This window comes from Triticum urartu, chromosome 2A (assembly GCF_056163025.1).
Source record: "Triticum urartu cultivar PI428250 chromosome 2A, HENAU_Tu73, whole genome shotgun sequence".
NCBI classification, from domain to species: Eukaryota; Viridiplantae; Streptophyta; class Magnoliopsida; order Poales; family Poaceae; genus Triticum; species Triticum urartu.
In genome coordinates, this window is record NC_141874.1 from 765,129,530 (window position 1) to 765,150,369 (window position 20,840).

At 44.6% G+C, this 20,840-nt stretch overlaps 1 protein-coding gene across 2 annotated transcripts; it reads right to left on the minus strand.

Annotated features, from left to right (window-relative positions):
• Positions 1–17,700: 17,700 nt before the first annotated feature.
• On the minus strand, positions 17,701–20,411 carry LOC125540508 (uncharacterized). Of its 2 annotated transcripts, none has more exons than XM_087540504.1 (2): positions 20,288–20,411; positions 17,701–20,073 (listed from the first exon to the last, which is right to left on the minus strand). In XM_087540504.1, exon 2 carries the CDS (start codon positions 20,053–20,055, stop codon positions 18,073–18,075), a length of 1,983 nt encoding a protein of 660 aa, XP_087396630.1. In that variant the 5' UTR covers positions 20,056–20,073; positions 20,288–20,411; the 3' UTR covers positions 17,701–18,072. The 2 variants fall into 2 exon arrangements, with proteins under 2 accessions (XP_087396630.1, XP_048560076.1); XM_048704119.2 differs by having other exon boundaries at positions 20,233–20,404.
• Between the last annotated feature and the right edge of the window lie 429 nt (positions 20,412–20,840).

Here is a 20,840-nt window from a genome sequence, read left to right on the forward strand (position 1 = left end):
ACACTAAGTAAATCATGAAAAATTAAATTCATAGCCCTTTGATACGTGGCACCGGCATTTTTTAATCCAAAGGTCATCATTGTCCACTCAAATAAACCAAGGAAACCGGGACATCGAAAAGCCGTTGTGGACATGTCCTCTTCGGCCATAAAAATCTGATTATACCCCGCATTACCATCAAGAAAGCTAATGACCTTATGTCCAGAAGCATCATTAATAAGCATATCGGCTATTGGCATAGGATACTCATCTTTAGGTGTAGCTCTATTCAAATATCTGAAATCAATGCACACCCTCAACTTGTCGGAGCCTTTCTTGTCTACTGGTACAATGTTAGAAATCCACTCGGCATACCTGGAAGTTCTAATAAAATTAGCTTTAAGCAAACGACCGATCTCTTCCTTGATCTGGTCATACGTTTTTGGATTAAACTTTCTGGCCAATTGCTTATATGGCCTAAAACCGGCCTTTATAGGTAACCGATGCTCCACTAGCTCTCGGCTTAAACCTGGCATCTCATGATATTCCCATGCAAAGCAACAAACATATTCTTTTAATAGCTCGATCAACTTATCCTTATGATCGGCTCTTAAATTTTCGTTTACAAATGTCGGCCTAGGAATTGAACCATCCCCTATATCTATCTCTTCTAATGGATCTGCCGATGTAAAACCTTGTCCTAGTTTATGCATATCATCTAACTCTTCTATGGACTCATACATATCGTTCTCATCGGACCGATATTCTACAAGATGTTTCTGTAACCACTCTGAGTTAGGATCCATTTAAATACATCATACCTTGGAGCCGATTACCGCCAACCGGCTTTAAAGAAACGGGCACAAAACCACTTTTTGTGGCGCTAAGAAAATCATATTCTGATAAGTCGCGCCCCGTTAGGCAAGTAGCATTGGGATGTTGCCAATCCACCGATGCATCGGCCAAAGCAACACAAGCCGAATTATCCGCATGAATGACTTCTACTTCATCATCAACCCATTGAATTAAAACCTGGTGCATAGTAGATGGCACACATTGGTTTGCATGAACCCAATCGCAGCCTAATATCACATTGTAGTTACCTTGCACCTCGGCGACAAAGAAGGCGGTAGCCAAAGTTTTGCTTCCCACCATAAGCTCCACATACATTACACCTTTGGCTTCAGTTTTCTCTTTGCCTTCAAATCCATTAAGCACCATGTTGGTCTTTATTAACTCTTCATCATGCAGCCCCAATTTTTTGAAAACCGAACATGGCATAAGATTAACCACAACACCACCATCGACAAGCATTCTAGCAACCGGCGATCCATTAATATGACCTTTAAGGAACAATGGCTTCAAGTGCGTCACCGGTACTTTTGGCTTCTCGAATATAGCATTTTTAGGACCAAAATCTAGCTGAGCTACTTCCCCTTATTCATCTATAGCATGAAATTCAGCGGGTAAGTAATACACCATATTAATATCCATACCTTCATGAACCGGTGTAGACTCATAATCAAGCATTTCATCTTCTTCCGCAAGCATGTTCACTGACTCTGAAATATCTTCAAGGGAAGAGGAAGTAGCAGGCAAAGTGGACGATGTAATAGTAGCCGCATTGTCCTCCGTTGGTGGTGTAGGTGTTGCTATGATCAATGCAAAAGCTGCTATGTTTTCCTTTTGCTTTGGCCTCCACACTTGTTTTGGGGGTACCATGGGACGTCTTTCATTGAAAAATTTATCCCTTAGTTTTTCTGCTTCTTGTTCCTCCTTCTCATGACTCCTCATGCGCTGCAATCTCCTTTTTTGCGCCTTGGTCAGACTGGAAGGACACCACTTAGGCTGAGTATATTTTGGATCCCTTGACTTGGCCTTGCTTGTGCTAGCTTTATGATCATTAGCCATGGGACCCTGCTGGACAGCAGCCACATCTTTATTAGAATCAGCCGGATTATCACCAATAATCAGCTCTTTGATTGTTAATTCTTTAGTGCCTATCATAATAGTTTCAGCACCAGTATTCTTCTCCTTTTGCTTGCCAGGCTCTGAAATTTCAGCACTTGGTGATTTACCACGCCACACTTGCTTGCCAACCCTTCCATGATTATCTTGCATTGGCCGATTGACACCGTTGTTCAAACGACCTCGTGTGGGATAAAAAAGCCTCTCATGAACGGGCCTCCTTGGTTTAGCCCAACCCGGATGAAAAGCAAAAGGGGCCATTGGGGGCTGCCCCCATCCTCCATTGTAGCCTCCCATGTAGTATGGCGCATAGGGGGGTGCCGCCATCCATGGTCCCGGTGCCCATGACCCATATGGCCTTGTGTGATGCTGAAATTCTTCTCGAGGAGGTGACCTTGAGCGCTTCAAATTTAATGCCCGGTCAGAGCTAGAACCGTCCGCTTGATTGGCATACTTGGACAACAACATATCAAAAGTTGGCTTAATTCTCTTGCGTTGCACTTTAGCTTCATTCGTCTTCCACTTGCCAACTTCTGGACTCTTGGGCTTAACAAATTTGACATGAGTGTTCTCTTGCACTTGTGGTTGCCCCCCGAGTGTAGAATTCTTGATAGTGATCTTGATTACCTCCTTTCCACTGGGTTGCTTGTCAAGCACAACTTGTCTCCCAAGACCTTGTCGCTCTCCTTATTTTTCCTGGGCTCACCAATGACAATATTATTTTTATTAGCTGATTCGGCTATGTTGGGCCGAATTAACATCTTCTTCCCCTCCAAATCCATGGTGTTCATTGGGAAAGGCTGCTTATCAACTTGCATCTCAGAAAAATTCAATCGTCCGTCATTAATGACCGATTGTATTGTTGGGGAACGTAGCATAAATTCAAAATTTTCCTACGTGTCACCAAGATCTATCTATGGAGTCATCTAGCAACGAGGGAGGAGTGGATCTACATACCCTTGTAGATCGCGCGCGGAAGCGTTCAAGAGAACGGGGTTGATGGAGTCGTACTCGTCGTGATCCAAATCACCAATGATCCTGATGCCGAACGGACGGCACCTCCGCGTTCAACACACGTATGGAGCAGCGACGTCTCCTCCTTCTTGATCCAGCAAGGGGGGGAGGAGTCCATCCTCCCCAAGGCACCTCGGAGGTGCCTTCCCCCTTTAGGACTCTCCCCTTTCCCCTCTTCTCTTGGCGCATGGGCCTCTTGGGGCTGGTGCCCTTGGCCCATATAGGCCAAGGCGCACCCCCTACAGCCCATGTGGCCCCCAGGGCAGGTGGCCCCACCCGGTGGACCCCCGGGACCCTTCCGGTGGTCCCGGTACAATACCGGTGACCCCAAAACTTGTCCCGATGGCCGAAATAGCACTTCCTATATATAATTCTTTACCTCCGGACCATTCCGGAACTCCTCGTGACGTCCGGGATCTCATCCGGGACTCCGAACAACTTTCGGGTTACCGCATACTAATATCTCTATAACCCTAGCGTCACCGAACCTTAAGTGTGTAGACCCTACGGGTTCGGGAGACATGCAGACATGACCGAGATGACTCTCCGGTCAATAACCAACAACGGGATCTGGATACCCATGTTGGCTCCCACATGTTCCACGATGATCTCATCAGATGAACCACGATGTCAAGGACTTAATCAATCCCGTATACAATTCCCTTTGTCTAGCGGTACGATACTTGCCCGAGATTCGATCGTCGGTATCCCGATACCTTGTTCAATCTCGTTACCGGCAAGTCTCTTTACTCGTTCCGTAACACATCATCCCGTGATCAACTCCTTGATCACATTGTGCACATTATGATGATGTCCTATCGAGTGGGCCCAGAGATACCTCTCCGTTTACACGGAGTGACAAATCCCAGTCTCGATTCGTGCCAACCCAACAGACACTTTCGGAGATACCTGTAGTGTACCTTTATAGCCACCCAGTTACGTTGTGACGTTTGGCACACCCAAAGCACTCCTACGGTATCCGGGAGTTGCACAATCTCATGGTCTAAGGAAATGATACTTGACATTAGAAAAGCTTTAGCATACGAACTACATGATCTTGTGCTAGTCTTAGGATTGGGTCTTGTCCATCACATCATTCTCCTAATGATGTGATCCCGTTATCAATGACATCCAATGTCCATGGTCAGGAAACCGTAACCATCTATTGATCAACGAGCTAGTCAACTAGAGGCTTACTAGGGACATGGTGTTGTCTATGTATCCACACATGTATCTGAGTTTCCTATCAATACAATTCTAGCATGGATAATAAACGATTATCATGAACAAGGAAATATAATAATAACTAATTTATTATTGCCTCTAGGGCATATTTCCAACAGTCTCCCACTTGCACTAGAGTCAATAATCCAGTTCACATCGATATGTGATTAACACTCAAGGTTACATCCCCATGTGACTAACACCCAAAGAGTTTACTAGAATCAATAATCTAGTTCACATTACCATGTGATTAACACTCGATGAGTTCTGGGTTTGAACATGTTATGCTTGTGAGAGATGTTATAGTCAACGGGTCTGAATCTTTCAGATCCGTATGTACTTTGCAAATCTCTATGTCATCTTGTAGATGCAGCTATGACGCTATATTTGGAGCCATTTCAAATAACTGTTCTACTTGGAGCTATTCTAAATTTTTGCTCCATTATACGTATCCGGTATCTCTACTCAGAGCTATCCGGATAGGTGTTAAGCTTGCATCGACGTAACTCTTTACGTCGAACTCTTTATCACCTCCATAACCGAGAAACATATCCTTATTCCACTAAGGATAATTTAGACCGCTATCTGGTGATCTACTCCTAGATTACCTTTGTACCCTCTTGCCAGATATGTGGCAAGGCACACATCAGGTGCGGTACTTAGCATAGCATACTGTAGAGCCTACGTCTAAAGCATAGGGGACGACCTTCGTCCTTTCTCTCTATTCTGCCGTGGTCAGGTTTCGAGTCTTACTCAATGTTCACACCTTATAACACAGCCAAGAACTCCTTCTTTGCCGATCCATTTTGAACTCCTTCAAAATCTTGTCACGGTATGTATTCATTTGAAAGTACTATTAAGCGTTTTGATCTATCCTTATAGATCTTAATGCTCAATACTCAAGTAGCCTAATCCAGGTTTTCCATTGAAAAACACTTTTCAAATAACTCTGCATGCTTTCCAGAAATTCTACATCATTTCTGATCAACAATATGTCAACAACATATACTCATCAGAAATTCTATAGTGCTCCCACTCACTTCTTTGGAAATACAAGTTTCTCATAAACTTTGTATACACCCAAAATCTTTGATCATCTCATCAAAGCATATATTCCAACTCTGAGATGCTTACTCCAGTCCTTAGAAGGATTGCCGGAGCTTTGCATACTTATTAGCATCTTTCAGGATTGACAAAACCTTCCAGTTGTATCACATACAACCTTTCCTCAAGAAAATTGTCGAGGAAACAATGTTTTGACATCCTATCTGCAAGATTTCATAAATAATGCAGTAATCGCTAATATAATTCCAACAGACTCTTAGCATTGCTACGAGTGAGAAAGTCTCATCATAGTCAACTCCTTGAACTTGTTGGAAAAAATCTTAACGACAAGTCGAGCTTTCTTAATGGTGATACTTACCATCATTGTCCGTCTTCCTTTTAAAATCCATCTGTACTCAATAGCCTTACGACCATCGAGCCGTTCTGCCAAAGTCTACACTTTGTTTTCATACATGGATCCTCTCTCGGATTTTATGGCCTCGAGCCATTTATCGGAATCCGGTCCCACCATCGCTTCTCCATGGCTCGTAGGTTCATTGTTGTCTAGCAACATGACTTCCAAGACAGGATCACGTACCACTCTGAAGTAGTACGCATCCTTGTCATCCCACGAGGTTTGGTAGTGACTTGATCTGAAGTTTCATGATCACTATCATAAGCTTCCACTTCAATTGGTGTAGGTGCCACAGGAACAACTTCCTGTGCCCTGCCACACACTAGTTGAAGAGACGGTTCAACAATCTCATCAAGTCTCCACCATCCTCCCACTCAATTCTTTTGAGAAAAACTTTTCCTCGAGAAAGGACCCGATTCCAGAAACAATCCCTTATTGCTTTCGGATCTGAGACAGGAGGTATACCCAACTGTTTTGGGTGTCCTATGAAGATGCATTTATCCGCTTTGGGTTCGAGCTTATCAGCCTGAAACTTTTTCACATAAGTGTCGCAGCCCCAAACTTTTAAGAAATGACAGCTTAGGTTTCTCTAAACCATAGTTCACATGGTGTCATCTCATCGGAATTACGTGGTGCCCTATTTAAAGTGAATGTGGTTGTCTTTAATGCCTAACCCATAAACTATCATGGTAATTCGATAAGAGACATCATGGTACGCATCATATCCAATAGGGTGCAGTTATGATGTACGGACACACCATCACACCATGGTGTTCTTGGCTGTATTGGTTGTGAAACAATTTCCATAATGTCTTAATTCTGTGCCAAACTCGTAGTTCAGATATTCATCTCTATGATCATATCATAGATATTTTATCCTCTTGTCACGACGATCTTTAACTTCACCCTGAAATTACTTGAACCTTTCAATAATTCAGACTCGTGATTCATCAAGTAAATATACTCAACATCTACTCAAATCATCTGTGAAGTAAGAACATAACGATATCCACTACATGCCTCAGCACTCATTGGACTGCACACATTAAAATGTATTACTTCCAACAAGTTGCTTTCTAATTCCATTTTACTGAAAACGAGGCTTTCAGTCATCTTGCCCATGTGTTATGATTTGCATGTCTCAAGTGATTCAAAATCAAGTGAGTCCAAACGGTCCATTTGCATGGAGTTTCTTCATGCATATACACCAATAGACATGGTTCGCATGTCTCAAACTTTTCAAAAAATGAGTGAGTCCAAAGATCCATCAACATGGAGCTTCTTCATGCGTTTTATACCGATATGACTTAAGTGGCAGTGCCACAAGTAGGTGGTACTATCATTAACATCCTATATCTTTTGGCATGAACATGTGTATCACTACGATCGAGATTCAATAAACCATTCATTTTAGGCGTAAGACCATTGAAGGTATTATTCAAATAAACAGAGTAACCATTATTCTCCTTAAATGAATAACCGTATCGCGATAGACATAATCCAATCATGTCTATGCTCAACGCAAACACCAAATAACAATTATTTAGGTTTAACACCAATCTCGATGGTAGAGGGAGCGTGCGATGCTTGATCACATCAACATCGGAAACACTTCCAACACATATCGTCAGCTCACCTTTAGCTAGTCTCCGTTTATTCCGTAGCTTTTATTTCGAGTTACTAACACTTAGCAACTGAATCAGTATCTAATACCCTGGTGCTACTAGGAGTACTAGTAAAGTACACATTAACACAATGTATATCCAATATACTTCTATCGACCTTGCCAGCCTTCTCATCTACCAAGTATCTAGGGTAATTCTTCTCGAGTGGTTGTTCCCCTTATTACAGAAGCACTCAGTCTCGGGTTTGGGTTCAACCTTGGGTTTCTTCACTAGAGCAGCAGCTGAATTGCCGTTTCATGAAGTATCCCTTTGTTCCCTTGCCCTTCTTGAAACTAATGGTTTCACCAACCATCAACAATTGATGCTCCTTCTTGATTTCTACTTTTGTGGTGTCAAACATCACGAATATCTCAAGGATCATCATATATGTCCCTGATATATCATAGTTCATCACGAAGCTCAAGCAGCTTGGTGGTAATGACTTCGGAGAACCATCACTATTTCATCTGGAAGATCAACTCCCACTCGATTCAAGCGATTGTTGTACTCAGACAATCTGAGCACAAGTTCAACAATTGAGCTTTTCTCCCTTAGTTTGCAGGCTAAGAAAATCGTCGGAGGTCTTATACCTCTTGACGTGGGCATGAGCCAGAAATCCCAATTTCAGCCCTTGAAACATCTCATATGTTTCGCGACGTTTCAAAACCGTCTTCGGTGCCTCAATTCTAAACCATTTAGCATTACGCACTGAACTATCATGTAGTCATCAAAACGTGTATGTCAGATGTTCGCAACATCCACAGATGACGTTCAAGGTTCAGCACACTGAGCGGTGCATTAAGGACATAAGCCTTCTATGAAGCAATGAGGACAATCCTCAGTTTACGGACCTAGTCCGCATAATTGCTACTATCAACTTTCAACTAAATTTTCTCTAGGAACATATCTAAACAGTAGAACTGAAGCGTGAGCTACGACATAATTTGCGAAGACCTTTTGACTATGTTCAGGATAATTAAGTTCATCTTATGAACTCCCACTTAGATAGACATCCCTCTAGTCATCTAAGTGATTACATGATCCGAGTCAACTAGGCCGTGTCCGATCATCACGTGAGACGGACTAGTCATCATCGGTGAACATCTTCATGTTGATCGTATCTACCATACGACTCATGCTTGACCTTTCGGTCTCTTGTGTTCCGAGGCCATGTCTGTACATGCTAGGCTCGTCAAGTCAACCTAAGTGTTTCGCGTGTGTAAATCTGTCTTACAGCCGTTGTATGTGAACGTAAGAATCTATCACACCCGGTCATCACGTGGTGCTTCGAAAGGACGAACTTTCGCAACGGTGCACAGTTAGGGGGAACACCTTCTTGAAATTTTAATGAGGGATCATCTTATTTACTACCGTCGTTCTAAGCAAATAAGATGTATAAACATGATAAACATCACATGCAATCAAATAGTGACATGATATGGCCAATATCATTTTGCTCCTCTTGATCTCCATCTTCGGGGCTCCATGATCATCATCGTCACCGGCATGACACCATGATCTCCATCATCATGATCTCCATCATCGTGTCTTCTTGAAGTTGTCTCGTCATCTATTACTTCTACTACTATGGCTAATGCTTTAGCAATAAAGTAAAGTAATTACATGACGTTTAAGTTGACACGCAGGTCATAAATAAATAAAGACAACTCCTATGGCTCCTGCCGGTTGTCATACTCATCGACATGCAAATCGTGATTCCTATTACAAGAACATGATCAATCTCATACATCACATATATCATTCATCACATCCTTTTGGCCATATCACATCACATAGCATACCCTGCAAAAACAAGTTAGACGTCCTCTAATTGTTGTTTGCATGTTTTACGTGGCTGCTATGGGTTTCTAGCAAGAACGTTTCTTACCTACGCAAAACCACAATGTGATATGCCAATTGCTATTTACCCTTCATAAGGACCCTTTTCATCGAATCCGATCCGACTAAAGTGGGAGAGACAGACACCCGCTAGCCACCTTATGCAACTAGTGCATGTCAGTCGGTGGAACCAGTCTCACGTAAGAGTACGTGTAAGGTCGGTCCGGGCCGCTTCATCCCACAATTCCACCGAATCAAGATTGGACTAGTAACGGCAAGCATATTGAACAAAATCAACGCCCACAACTACTTTGTGTTCTACTCGTGCATAGAATCTACGCAATAGACCTAGCTCATGATGCCACTGTTGGGGAACGTAGCATTAATTCAAAATTTTCCTACGTGTCACCAAGATCTATCTATGGAGTCATCTAGCAACGAGGGAGGAGTGGATCTACATACCCTTGTAGATCGCGCGCGGAAGCATTCAAGAGAACGGGGTTGATGGAGTCGTACTCGTCGTGATCCAAATCACCGATGATCCTAGCACCGAACGGACGGCACCTCCGCGTTCAACACACGTACGGAGCAGCGACGTCTCCTCCTTCTTGATCCAGCAAGGGGGGAGGAGAGGTTGATGGAGATCCAGCAGCACGACAGCGTGGTGGTGGAAGTAGCGGGATTCCAACAGGGCTTCGCCAAGCGCTGTGGGAGGAGGGAGATGTGTCATGGGAGGGAGAGGGAAGCGCCAGGGCTTAGGTTGGATTGCCCTCCCTTTCCCCCACTATATATAGGGCCAAGGGAGAGGGGGAGGGCGCAGCCTTGCCCCTTCCTCCAAGGAAGGGTGCGGCCAAGGGGGGGAGGAGTCCATCCTCCCCAAGGCACCTCGGAGGTGCCTTCCCCCTTTAGGACTTTCCCCTTTCCCCTCTTCTCTTGGCGCATGGGCCTCTTGGGGCTGGTGCCCTTGGCCCATATAGGCCAAGGCGCACCCCCTACAGCCCATGTGGCCCCCCGGGGCAGGTGGCCCCACCCGGTGGACCCCCGGGACCCTTCCGGTGGTCCCGGTACAATACCGGTGACCCCAAAACTTGTCCCGATGGCCGAAATAGCACTTCCTATATACAATTCTTTACCTCCAGACCATTCCGGAACTCCTCGTGACGTCCGGGATCTCATCCGGGACTCCGAACAACTTTCGGGTTACCGCATACTAATATCTCTATAACCCTAGCGTCACCGAACCTTAAGTGTGTAGACCCTACGGGTTCGGGAGACATGCAGACATGACCGAGATGACTCTCCGGTCAATAACCAACAGCGGGATCTGGATACCCATGTTGGCTCCCACATGTTCCACGATGATCTCATCGGATGAACCACGATGTCAAGGACTTAATCAATCCCGTATACAATTCCCTTTGTCTAGCGGTACGATACTTGCCCGAGATTCGATCGTCGGTATCCCGATACCTTGTTCAATCTCGTTACCGGCAAGTCTCTTTACTCGTTCCGTAACACATCATCCCGTGATCAACTCCTTGATCACATTGTGCACATTATGATGATGTCCTATCGAGTGGGCCCAGAGATACCTCTCCGTTTACACGGAGTGACAAATCCCAGTCTCGATTCGTGCCAACCCAACAGACACTTTCGGAGATACCGGTAGTGTACCTTTATAGCCACCCAGTTACGTTGTGACGTTTGGCACACCCAAAGCACTCCTACGGTATCCGGGAGTTGCACAATCTCATGGTCTAAGGAAATGATACTTGACATTAGAAAAGCTTTAGCATACAAACTACACGATCTAGTGCTATGCTTAGGATTGGGTCTTGTCCATCACATCATTCTCCTAATGATGTGATCCCGTTATCAACGACATCCAACGACATCCCGTCAGTCAACTAGAGGCTTACTAGGGACATGGTGTTGTCTATGTATCCACACATGTATCTGAGTTTCCTGTTAATACAATTATAGCATGGATAATAAATGATTATCATGAACAAGGAAATATAATAATAACTAATTTATTATTGCCTCTAGGGCATATTTCCAACATGTATCTGTCGTCGAAAAACATTACAATCATTAGTAGCATGAGAAAAAGAATTATGATACTTGCAATAAGCACGCCGTTTCAGCTCTTCGAACGACGGTAAAGTATGAGATATTCTAATAATCTTGGCTTGCAACAAAGCATCAAATATTTTATCACACTTAGCAATGTTGAAAGTAAATGTCATCTCTTCATCGCGATTCTTACGAATCGGCTTTAAATCATTGCAAGTAAACGGTTTGGCCTTAGATGGCCAAACAAATTCAGCAGCATAAATATCGCCCTCATTGTCCGAGTGATCACTATCATACTCAACCATATTCATCTTAGGACGATCAGTTTTATATCTATGCACCTCTTTAAGATCTTTGCTTCGGCTTTCCTGAGCCAAAGCCCTTTGCAAGACTTGGTTGATATTTAAAAACTCATGTCCTTCTAGCCTTTCTCTAATGTGAGTTCTCAAACCACTAAGCACAAGATCAGCCAAATCTCTCTCGGTTATCACCAAACTATAGCACCGATTTTTTGTATCTCTAAATCTTTTGACATAATCGGAGACCGATTCATCATGCTTTTGCTTAACCGATGTAAGATGGGATAGTTTAAGCTCATTTTCACCACTGTAGAAGTGATCATGAAACTTTTGCTCCAACTGAAACCATGTAGTAATAGAACCGGGTGGTAATGCAGAAAACCATGAGAAAGCAGTACCGGTTAAGGATAAAGGAAAATAAAGTACTTTCCACTCGTCTCGTGAACTTGCCTCACCTAATTGTGCCAAGTATTGACTAACATGCTCCCATGTAGTCTTTTTTTCCCTCTCCGCTAAACTTAACAAAATCTGGAACTTTATATCCGGGAGGCCATGGCACGGCATCAAAAATTTCTGGATATGGTTTCCTGGAAATTCGTGGTTTAGGTAGTTCAATCCCACAATGCTCTCGGAACACCCTAGACATTTCCTCTCTGACATTAGCCAAAATATCACTCGTACTGAGTGACTTTGAATGTGGTTGTGGCGCATGGTGAATATGATTTCTAATAGTTGGTACAATGCTAGTCGGAAGAGATGGTGGTGTGTATGTTGTACCATAGTTCGGCAGCAATCCACTTGGACTTGCCGAACCGTAACCTAGCAATGCAATTGGATTCACTGAACTTGGTACGTTCATGGCAGGATTAAAGGGTGGAGCAACAAGTTGATTTGTCTGACTGGGATAAGAATTCAACGGCACGGGCGCCGCCGATGAAACAGGTAAAGTTGGACTAAAGTTTTCCACACCAGTAGACATACTACCACTACCATGATATGACTGAGGAGTATTATTTCGAGCAGTATTATTGTCTATGATAGCTTGGTAAATAAGATCATTATTCTGAGCAATAAGAGTAGTAATTTCAGCCGACTGTTCAGGAGAGAAGATTTTGCTTACAGCCGGTTCTACCTGCTCATTGTGAAGAGGAGGAAACTTGATTTCTTCAATTGAAGTGATGTTGCCATGGCGATCCTTTTTGAACTTAGCAAGGAACTCCTGCATCTCCTTCTCTTCACGCGCCTTCTTGTACTCCTCAAAAGCTTGGCGATGTTCTGCCGATAATTCCTCAAAATTGGGCTTGATGATGTTATCGGCATCCACTTCAGATGGCTTGGGAAGATCAACCATGATGGATGATGATGATTACTCTTTTTCCCCAGCGGAGTCGCCAAAAAGTGTGTTCGCACACTAACACGTCACGTGTACCCTCAACGCCGGGGATGATGCACCGCAGCTCACGTCGAAGGAGACCCGACCGACAGCGCGATACGCAAGACAGTCGACGGGCGCTTTTGCAGACCCAAAACCCCACACCCCCGGGAGGGACCCCGTCAGGGAGTGGGGCGGCTATGCGCTGCCCTAGGTCGATTCGCTCGCCCCTAGAGCCTCGGGATTCGCAGCTCTCAAATTTGAGGAACGGCGAAGAACGAGAGAGAAAAACGGTGGAGAGATAAAACGTAGATGAAAAAGTAGTATATTGATTTGCTCGATTGTGTGTTGTTTCAATCAGCCGTCACCCCCAACATATATAAGAGGCGGCTGGACTTCCCGTACAAGCAAAGGATTTATCTAGGCTTTCCTTACAAGAAAATTACATTAATTCACGTCCAAAACCCTAGTCAAATTCGGACTGGTTTTATCCGAACTTTTCAAAACTGTTCGGTTTAAACTCGCTGTACTTTGAGGGTCCTTTTTGTGGTGACAAAGGACCTTGGATGGAAACGAGCCCAAAAGCAATCTTGACCGTTTCGACGAGACGAACATCTTTCATGTTGAACGTTTTTTCATCAGAGGTCATCTCGAGGGTCAAATCGCTTGTGCAAAACAGCTAATTACTCACGCAGCTCATCAGACATACCCACATGTGTCTCTGGTTCCGGCCGTCATATTTTGCTCGCTGGAGAGTCTCGCTGTACGGGCTCTAACTTTTGCATACGACCTCGGATTGAGACGATCTTTATATCAAAATCGATCATTTCGACGAGACGCACAACTTTCTTGTTGAAACTTTCTCCATTTGAAGCCATATTCATTGGGTTACTGGACATCCTTTAATCTGGTGTCGACATGAGGATCTCTGAACTTGTCATAAGTTTTACATCCAAGCTCCGTTTTAGACCATTTTCATATTCATTTTCATCTTCTCGAAAAGAGCCATTTCATGATGACTTTCAATAGTAAGTTTGAATTAATCTTGACATAGCTTCAATCCACTCTTTATAAACGTGCCACTTTTGAGCGTCAATACGACCTGCATTTGGCATTTTGCAATTGTTGCACCGATTACTCACCAACACGTTTTGCTGCTTGGTTCGTGGGCATTGCCAGAACTGACCTTCTTATTTGGTCTTCATCTGTATCAGGAGGACTCACGCGGCAATGCTGGTGAACTGGTTAGCGTTAGGGTGCGTTTGGATGCAAAGTATTTTTGCAGTTTTTTGGGAATACCGTGGTTTCAGAAAAATACCCTGGTATTAAATACTTTGATGTGTTTGGATGAAAGAAATACTGTAGTTTAAGATACGTGGTCTTTCTAATACCGTGTTTTTTTGCAGTATCTAAAAAAGAGGTCCCGACCTCTTTTTTAAAAACTGAACCGAGAGAAAAGTCAGTCCCTCCAACTCCTCGTCATTATCTGCTAATCGTAGTGTAATTTATATCTTGATTATTAGACAATTTTTTGTTAGGTGATTAACTTGTGTTCCGTTGGTCTCTCGAGTCCATGTTCTTCTGGCCGTCGTTGCCAGCGATTTCTCCGTCCGATCAGGGATCTAGCATGCATCTAGTGAGTCCCGCTAGCATCTAGAAGTGGCCGAGAGGACTTGGCTTGCATGGCATGGCTGCATGCATTGGACGGCCTCTTTTACATGCTGATCAGCTAGCTTAAGTGTAGCTGAGTTAGTTGTAGTCAGCCAAAAATTACGAGAAAACAGCATTTGTCAAACGAATAGGTGGTTTTCGCAAAACAGAGAAAAACCATGGTTTAGACAAACCGAGGTATTGATTGCCCTTGGGTTGAGAAACTGAGGTTTTGGATTACCACAGTTTTAAAAAGACATCGCTGCCAAACTAGGCCTACATTTTATTAGGGCAAACTGCACTGCAAACAGTAATTCAGTCGCACCTATCCAAACACCCAAGTTTGTACTCCACTGAACCCGAAGATATATTATTATACTACTAGGATGTACTATGTCCTTAAAGAAATATAAAAGCGTTTCGATCATTAAATGCTTTTATATTTCTTTACAGAGAGAGTATTATGTTTTTTTTGCGTGTCAGTACAGTAAAACAGATGATAATGATGACACATAAGTAACGTATACCATAAGTAACGTTACTTATCATCCGTTTTCTGATATGCTCTAATGTAACACACGGTTTTCACAAAGAAAGGTCTTGTGAAATATACGAGACAGTTGGATTAGCAAATGTGCGTCCACCTTCTGCTCGTCGGCCGTACATCAGCGGCGATGAGATTTATGGCTCCAGCAACTTGCCCTCCATGGGTGAGTGAAGCTGATTAGCTTCATTTTTTTTTAAAGAAGGATATACTTTCGGCCTCTGCATCTTGGCAATGCATGCAGCCATGCTGATTAGGTTCATGGCCGCTGACGAACGATCTTTGTGCGACCCGTCAGTTTACCAGCAGCCCGATGAATGGCTGCCCACTTTTTCTTCTCCTACTACACTTATGCCCTAGTTAGTATCCTTCTTCTGTAGCACTCCACCACAAGGGCAGCGACAATGAGGAGCTCGCCACCGTTGCTCAGCTGTTTGGCATGAGAATACCCGCTGCATCTATACCATGTGTATCACAGTCACAGCATCTCCGTCCATATTCCCAGGATCATCTTCAGCAGACCACGTCGGCGGTACATCGGAGAGACCAGCTCGTGTGCTGCTTCTTTTGTTGGGTTCTTGTCAATGCATTGTTTTGTTTTACTATCTCATATATTTTTCGATATACGGTACTTAGGCACGTAATTGGGCGACGACATCATTAGCAAGCTGGCAAAATCATAGGCTGATGTATATTTGAGACCGATGAGACAATAACACAATTCAGCATGCCTAGTGCGGCTGGCGGAGCCTGGTAGCATATACTGCTGTGATGGCCTAGGTTGCAGCTCGCATAGTTTAAGGGGGAAAGGAAAACATGATTTCACTCAAAATACAAATTGCAGCGATCACAGCCACTCACCGCTTGTTTGTTCATGTACAAGTTCATTTGTTTTCAATAGTACAAGCTTTTTGATGAACCTATCTGAATTTTGTGGCATAGTAGACACCTCTTGTATGTAGGCATGTTTAAATCTTTTGTAGAACCACATTGTTAATATTTCCTTAGAAGTAAAAAGGTTGCCTTTTCCGTTACTTGTTTACTTGGACCCAAACTATTCATTGCCTATTGTATCTACAGAGTTTTGCGTAGTGTAGCGTGCACTGGAACCATAGCTATAGAGTTTGGCTTACCGTGCTTTAGAACAATAGCTGCAGAGTTTGACCTCTCTGTTCTTATTTCTCTATATACTTGACATATACCTGCCTCCAACGTGTCCACGTGATTCCGATTAACTTTTTATATCTTCGTTATCTTCTAAACGTTGCATGCATTTTATCGTTCTCTCTCATCCAAATAACTGTGTGGGGATTGGTAGTCATCAATGTTTATAAGGTGAGCGGCAAGGCGTGTTGAGAGTGTCTTGCAATATGGTCGCTTTAGGCGCCTAGGCATGAGAGCGGTGGCTGCTCATCTTAGGTCACCTTACCGTCCTAAAAATCATGGTAGTCACACGCTCATGACACATTACCTTTGTAGCTTGTATACGTGAATGTATAAGTATACTTAGTAATCTGCAGTAGTAAGTACTAACTGAATATCTTAATCACAAGTTATATCTCTGTTGGTTGGCTTGGTTTAAGAACCCATTAGCTGTTTTATACTCCCTTCGTCCGAAAATAAGTGTTGCTGATTTAGTACAATTAAATCAGCGACACTTATTTTTGGTTTCAGTCATCTGTGGCACAGATGTCCAGTTCAAAGGATGAATCAATTAATTATGCCGATCAGTTCATATTTTTGTTGCTCTTAGTGTTTTCGTTATGATGATTTTGCTATCTCAGCGATCCCTGTCTGACAATTTGTTACCTTTTACAGGCCTTCAAGTGCCTATGAAAGTCTACTATGCTAGCATTATGCGACAATGACATTCTGCTTATTCGTATGTTCACACCCTATAAAGACCACAATCAAACTAAGAAGATGCCTAAACAAGTTATGAGGCTGCCTATATATAATTGTTTCTGCACACCGATATAAGTCATTCTACTATCTGTAATACAATCCAGCTACATCTCCTACTTACTCACTAAACATCACTTCCAACTGGCTTCTTGCGCCGTCTGTGCAACCAGGTTATCTAGTGGAAAATCAAAGAGAGCTAGTGTGTGTGCGTGGGGTAGTGGGTGGGGGTAAAGTTATTAGCGCGAGTATCAAGTGAGGTTTACGATGCTTCAATGTATAGTGGTTCAAGGTGCTCTGAAAATGACTTTAGAAAGAAGCAAACTTGTGCCAAGCTTGCTGTTGCTTGTTCCTGGCTCTAGGTCTTTACTTTTACTTCATATCTGTCTTTCAAGTTGTATATGTATGACAAACTTTGCTTTATGTCACTGGTTTGAGCCTGTAGTCCTTTTGCAGATGCTGGTGTTCGCTAAAAAAATTGATGTCACGAGAGGTCTTAAAAATTTTTGAGGAGGGGGGCTTTTGCTAAAAAACACGTCTTCATAGAATAAAACCAACATCTTGTTCACTTCATACACATGCTTCAGCATACATATGAACGCCATATTTTCTTTATATATCATAAGCACAGAATTGCGCCAAAAATGTGTGTCGAACAGTTCTTCATTATTAATGAAAGTACTAGGGGTAATACTAATACTCTCGGAAAATGCAATCAAGTACACACTTCCCCAATACATAGTTAATTCTTGGTGCAAGAAGCAAAAATGAACAGACTACAATGACAAGTGATAGGTAGATATATAGACAATCCCGCAGTTCATTCATTCATTCTACAGGGGAAGAAGCATAGAGGGTTCAAGCACAAGCAACAAGTAGCAAACGGATAAGCAACGACAACTGGCTGAAGTAGTGGAACACCATCATGCACCACTGTAGTTCCTTGGGGTACCTCCAGCGAACATAACTTGATGGGGATAGTGGTTGTATCATCCAGAGGAGAAACATTGGACATCTCATCAAGGGGCTTAGCTTAGACTTCAGATATCTCATTGTTGGGCCCAGACGGGCTCAATGGTTCATCAAGGGACACCTAAAAAAAATTCAGAGCCGTAGAAGGACAGCGGTTTGCTCCTATAAGGGTCGAGGATGCCTCTTCTCCGGTACTCCACCACAAGGGCAGCCACGGTGAGGAGCTCGCCGCCGTTGCTCAGCTGCTTGGCATGAGAATACCCGCTACATCTGTACCCCGCGTAACACAACATCTCCATCCACACCTCGACAATCATCTGCAGCCGAGCAGGTGGGCCAGATTCTGGAGAGACCAACTCCCGAGCAAGGTTGCGTGCATTACGCAATGCATCGTTGTCGGTATAGGACCCCTTTAGCAAGCTGGCCAACTCATATGCTGAGGTGTATTTGAGACTGGCGAGGGTGAGGGAATAGCAGGTATCAACATACCTAGTGCGGCTGACAGAGCCCGGCAACATGTAGGGGCGTGCTGCAAGGAGGAAAAGCATGTAATTGGACATCACCTCCGCAAGATGACACATATCATCTGCAACAGCTTCCCCCTGATCTTTGTGCCAACAGAGGTAGATATTGGTGGCGATATGCCACACAAGGATGCTCTCATCAAACTCCTTATGCAGGAATTTTCCCAGTTTCTCATACAACTTCCACCTCTCTAAGGCCGCCCGGCCCCGTGAGTTAATTATGTGATCTGGCTCCAGCGTGGTATAGGAGTACGGCCTGTGGTAGCTTAGCATATAGCTCTGCCTACTCTCGAGCACTAGTTGCACCACTAGTTCCTTAATAGTTTTGGAGACGGGGATGGACCATGAGTAGACCATCGTGTTCCACCAGTCCTCGACCCCCATCCTGCCCGCGATCCTGCTTCCTTGGCTAGCTCTGCTGCGAACGCATAATTCGAAAATGTTGTGCTGCCCCATAGAGTCCGACCACCACCATCTCGACTTGTACCTCAATGGAAGGACGAACCGGCGGATAGACGCAATTGCACGGGAAAGCAAACCCCACATGCGCCTTTCCTTTCCGACGTCATTGTAGGCAAGTTTCCATAGTACAAGGCTTGGCCATCTGGAGAACATGGCCCTTAGCACCGAAACCAACTCCAGCATAACCGCCCCAATTAGCAGGATATAAGTGATGACAATGTCTGCTCCGCTATAGTGGTGGTCACCGGCACCCGACTTGTGGAATAACTTGAACGCGATGGCAACGAACACAGGAGAAATGATGCGGATACAGATGCCATACCATGTGTGGATCACCACGGCCTTGCTGTACACGACATCATGCATCAGGCTGAGCTGCATCTCCACCACCTTGTACATCTCATCCGCGGAGATGGGCTTGGCGTGGGCATCATCGTATAGGTGTGTCGGTACCACTACGACGGGCAACGGCCCCTGAAACATTTCCTTTGGAACATCCAAAAGAAGGCGGGCTATCCGCAGCAGGTCCTCCGTGTCGTCTCGCTGGTCTGTAGGAGGTCCAATCTGAGTATCGGTCAGGTTCTTGTAGAACCGGTATTTGCTGCCCGACGAGCTAATGTCAGCACGCTTGAGCGCCCACACCCTCTCCCCATACTTGACAACGCCCAGCACGAACACGAGGACAGCAGCATTCCGGAGCAGGGCCTGGGTGCCGACCACAGTGGACTCGTATAGGACGTAGGCAGCGGCAGCGATCTGCACGGCGAGAGCCTGCAGATGCCGCACCCACAGCCGATTGTCCTCGATGGCGTAGGCGGTGATGTTGTCCTGCCCACCAAGGTGCAGCAGCAGGAAGGGCGCCCAAAACGCCATGAGCTGGTGGTCGGCTGACCTGCTCGTCAAGGAGAGGTGTCCCAGGGTGTAAGTCGCGGTCGAGTCGGCCATCATGTAGGCCGACCATATCACGGCCCTCAGCACACCGGAGTCCATGCGACGGCGGAACTCCACCAGCACGAGAAGCACTAGCTGCATCGTGAAGCTCAGCAGCACCATCACCTGGACCACGAGTTCTTGCCATGGCTCCACTTGCAGCTCCACTCTCGCCATGGTTTGTTTCTCCTCCGGCTGAAATAACAAGATAGTACAACAAAAGATTACGTAACACACTGGCCATCGTTTGTTTTCCCGGCCGTCTAATGTTTGGAGTGCTCCACGCTCAAGCTAATTAAGAGACAGAAACTGATCGGCAGCTGGATGAAACACGAAATACGGGTGTAACTTTACATGGATGCTAGCAGGGGTGGGGAAGTGATGGATGGATCGATGATCCTGCACACACCCGCTCGCCCGCGCTGCCCTAGTACCACCACCAGAAGCAAGCTAGACGAAGAAATTTGAGGTGGGGCGAGAGAAGTTGAGAGCAGCTAGCTTTGTAGGATGAAGCCTCACGAGAGAGGTCCCGCAGCGTGCCCTTTCAGACAGCAGCGTGTCACCCACCACTGTGCATATGGTTCACGTATTCTCTCTCCGCTTCAGCGTCATCAATTAATGCATTCATTGGCCAACGACCAGCTGGCTAAACGATGCAAAACAACCAAAACGTCAGATTCATCTTCTTCCTCCTCTCGACAGCCCACACCGTCTACTTGTTTCACACAATGATAGAAACTGCATGCATATATGCTCATGACAACCAAGCGACGTCACGGCATGTGACGTCATGTGCAAATCGTGTAGCACATGCCTTGTTGTCAAGCTATGCTTGCTGTTAACCCGGGCTCTCCCCTTCGGCACCGTTATTAACATTGATTCAGCTCGGCCTATTGTTTTTCTCTGAAGCTGCGAACGTACGCGGCACATGCTATTAGAGTGTTATATGGTGGAATGGTCAC

Excerpts from the sequence above, each read along its gene's own strand:
- LOC125540508 (XM_087540504.1), bottom strand. The coding sequence starts at position 20,055 with ATGGCGAGAGTGGAGCTGCAAGTGGAGCCATGGCAAGAACTCGTGGTC.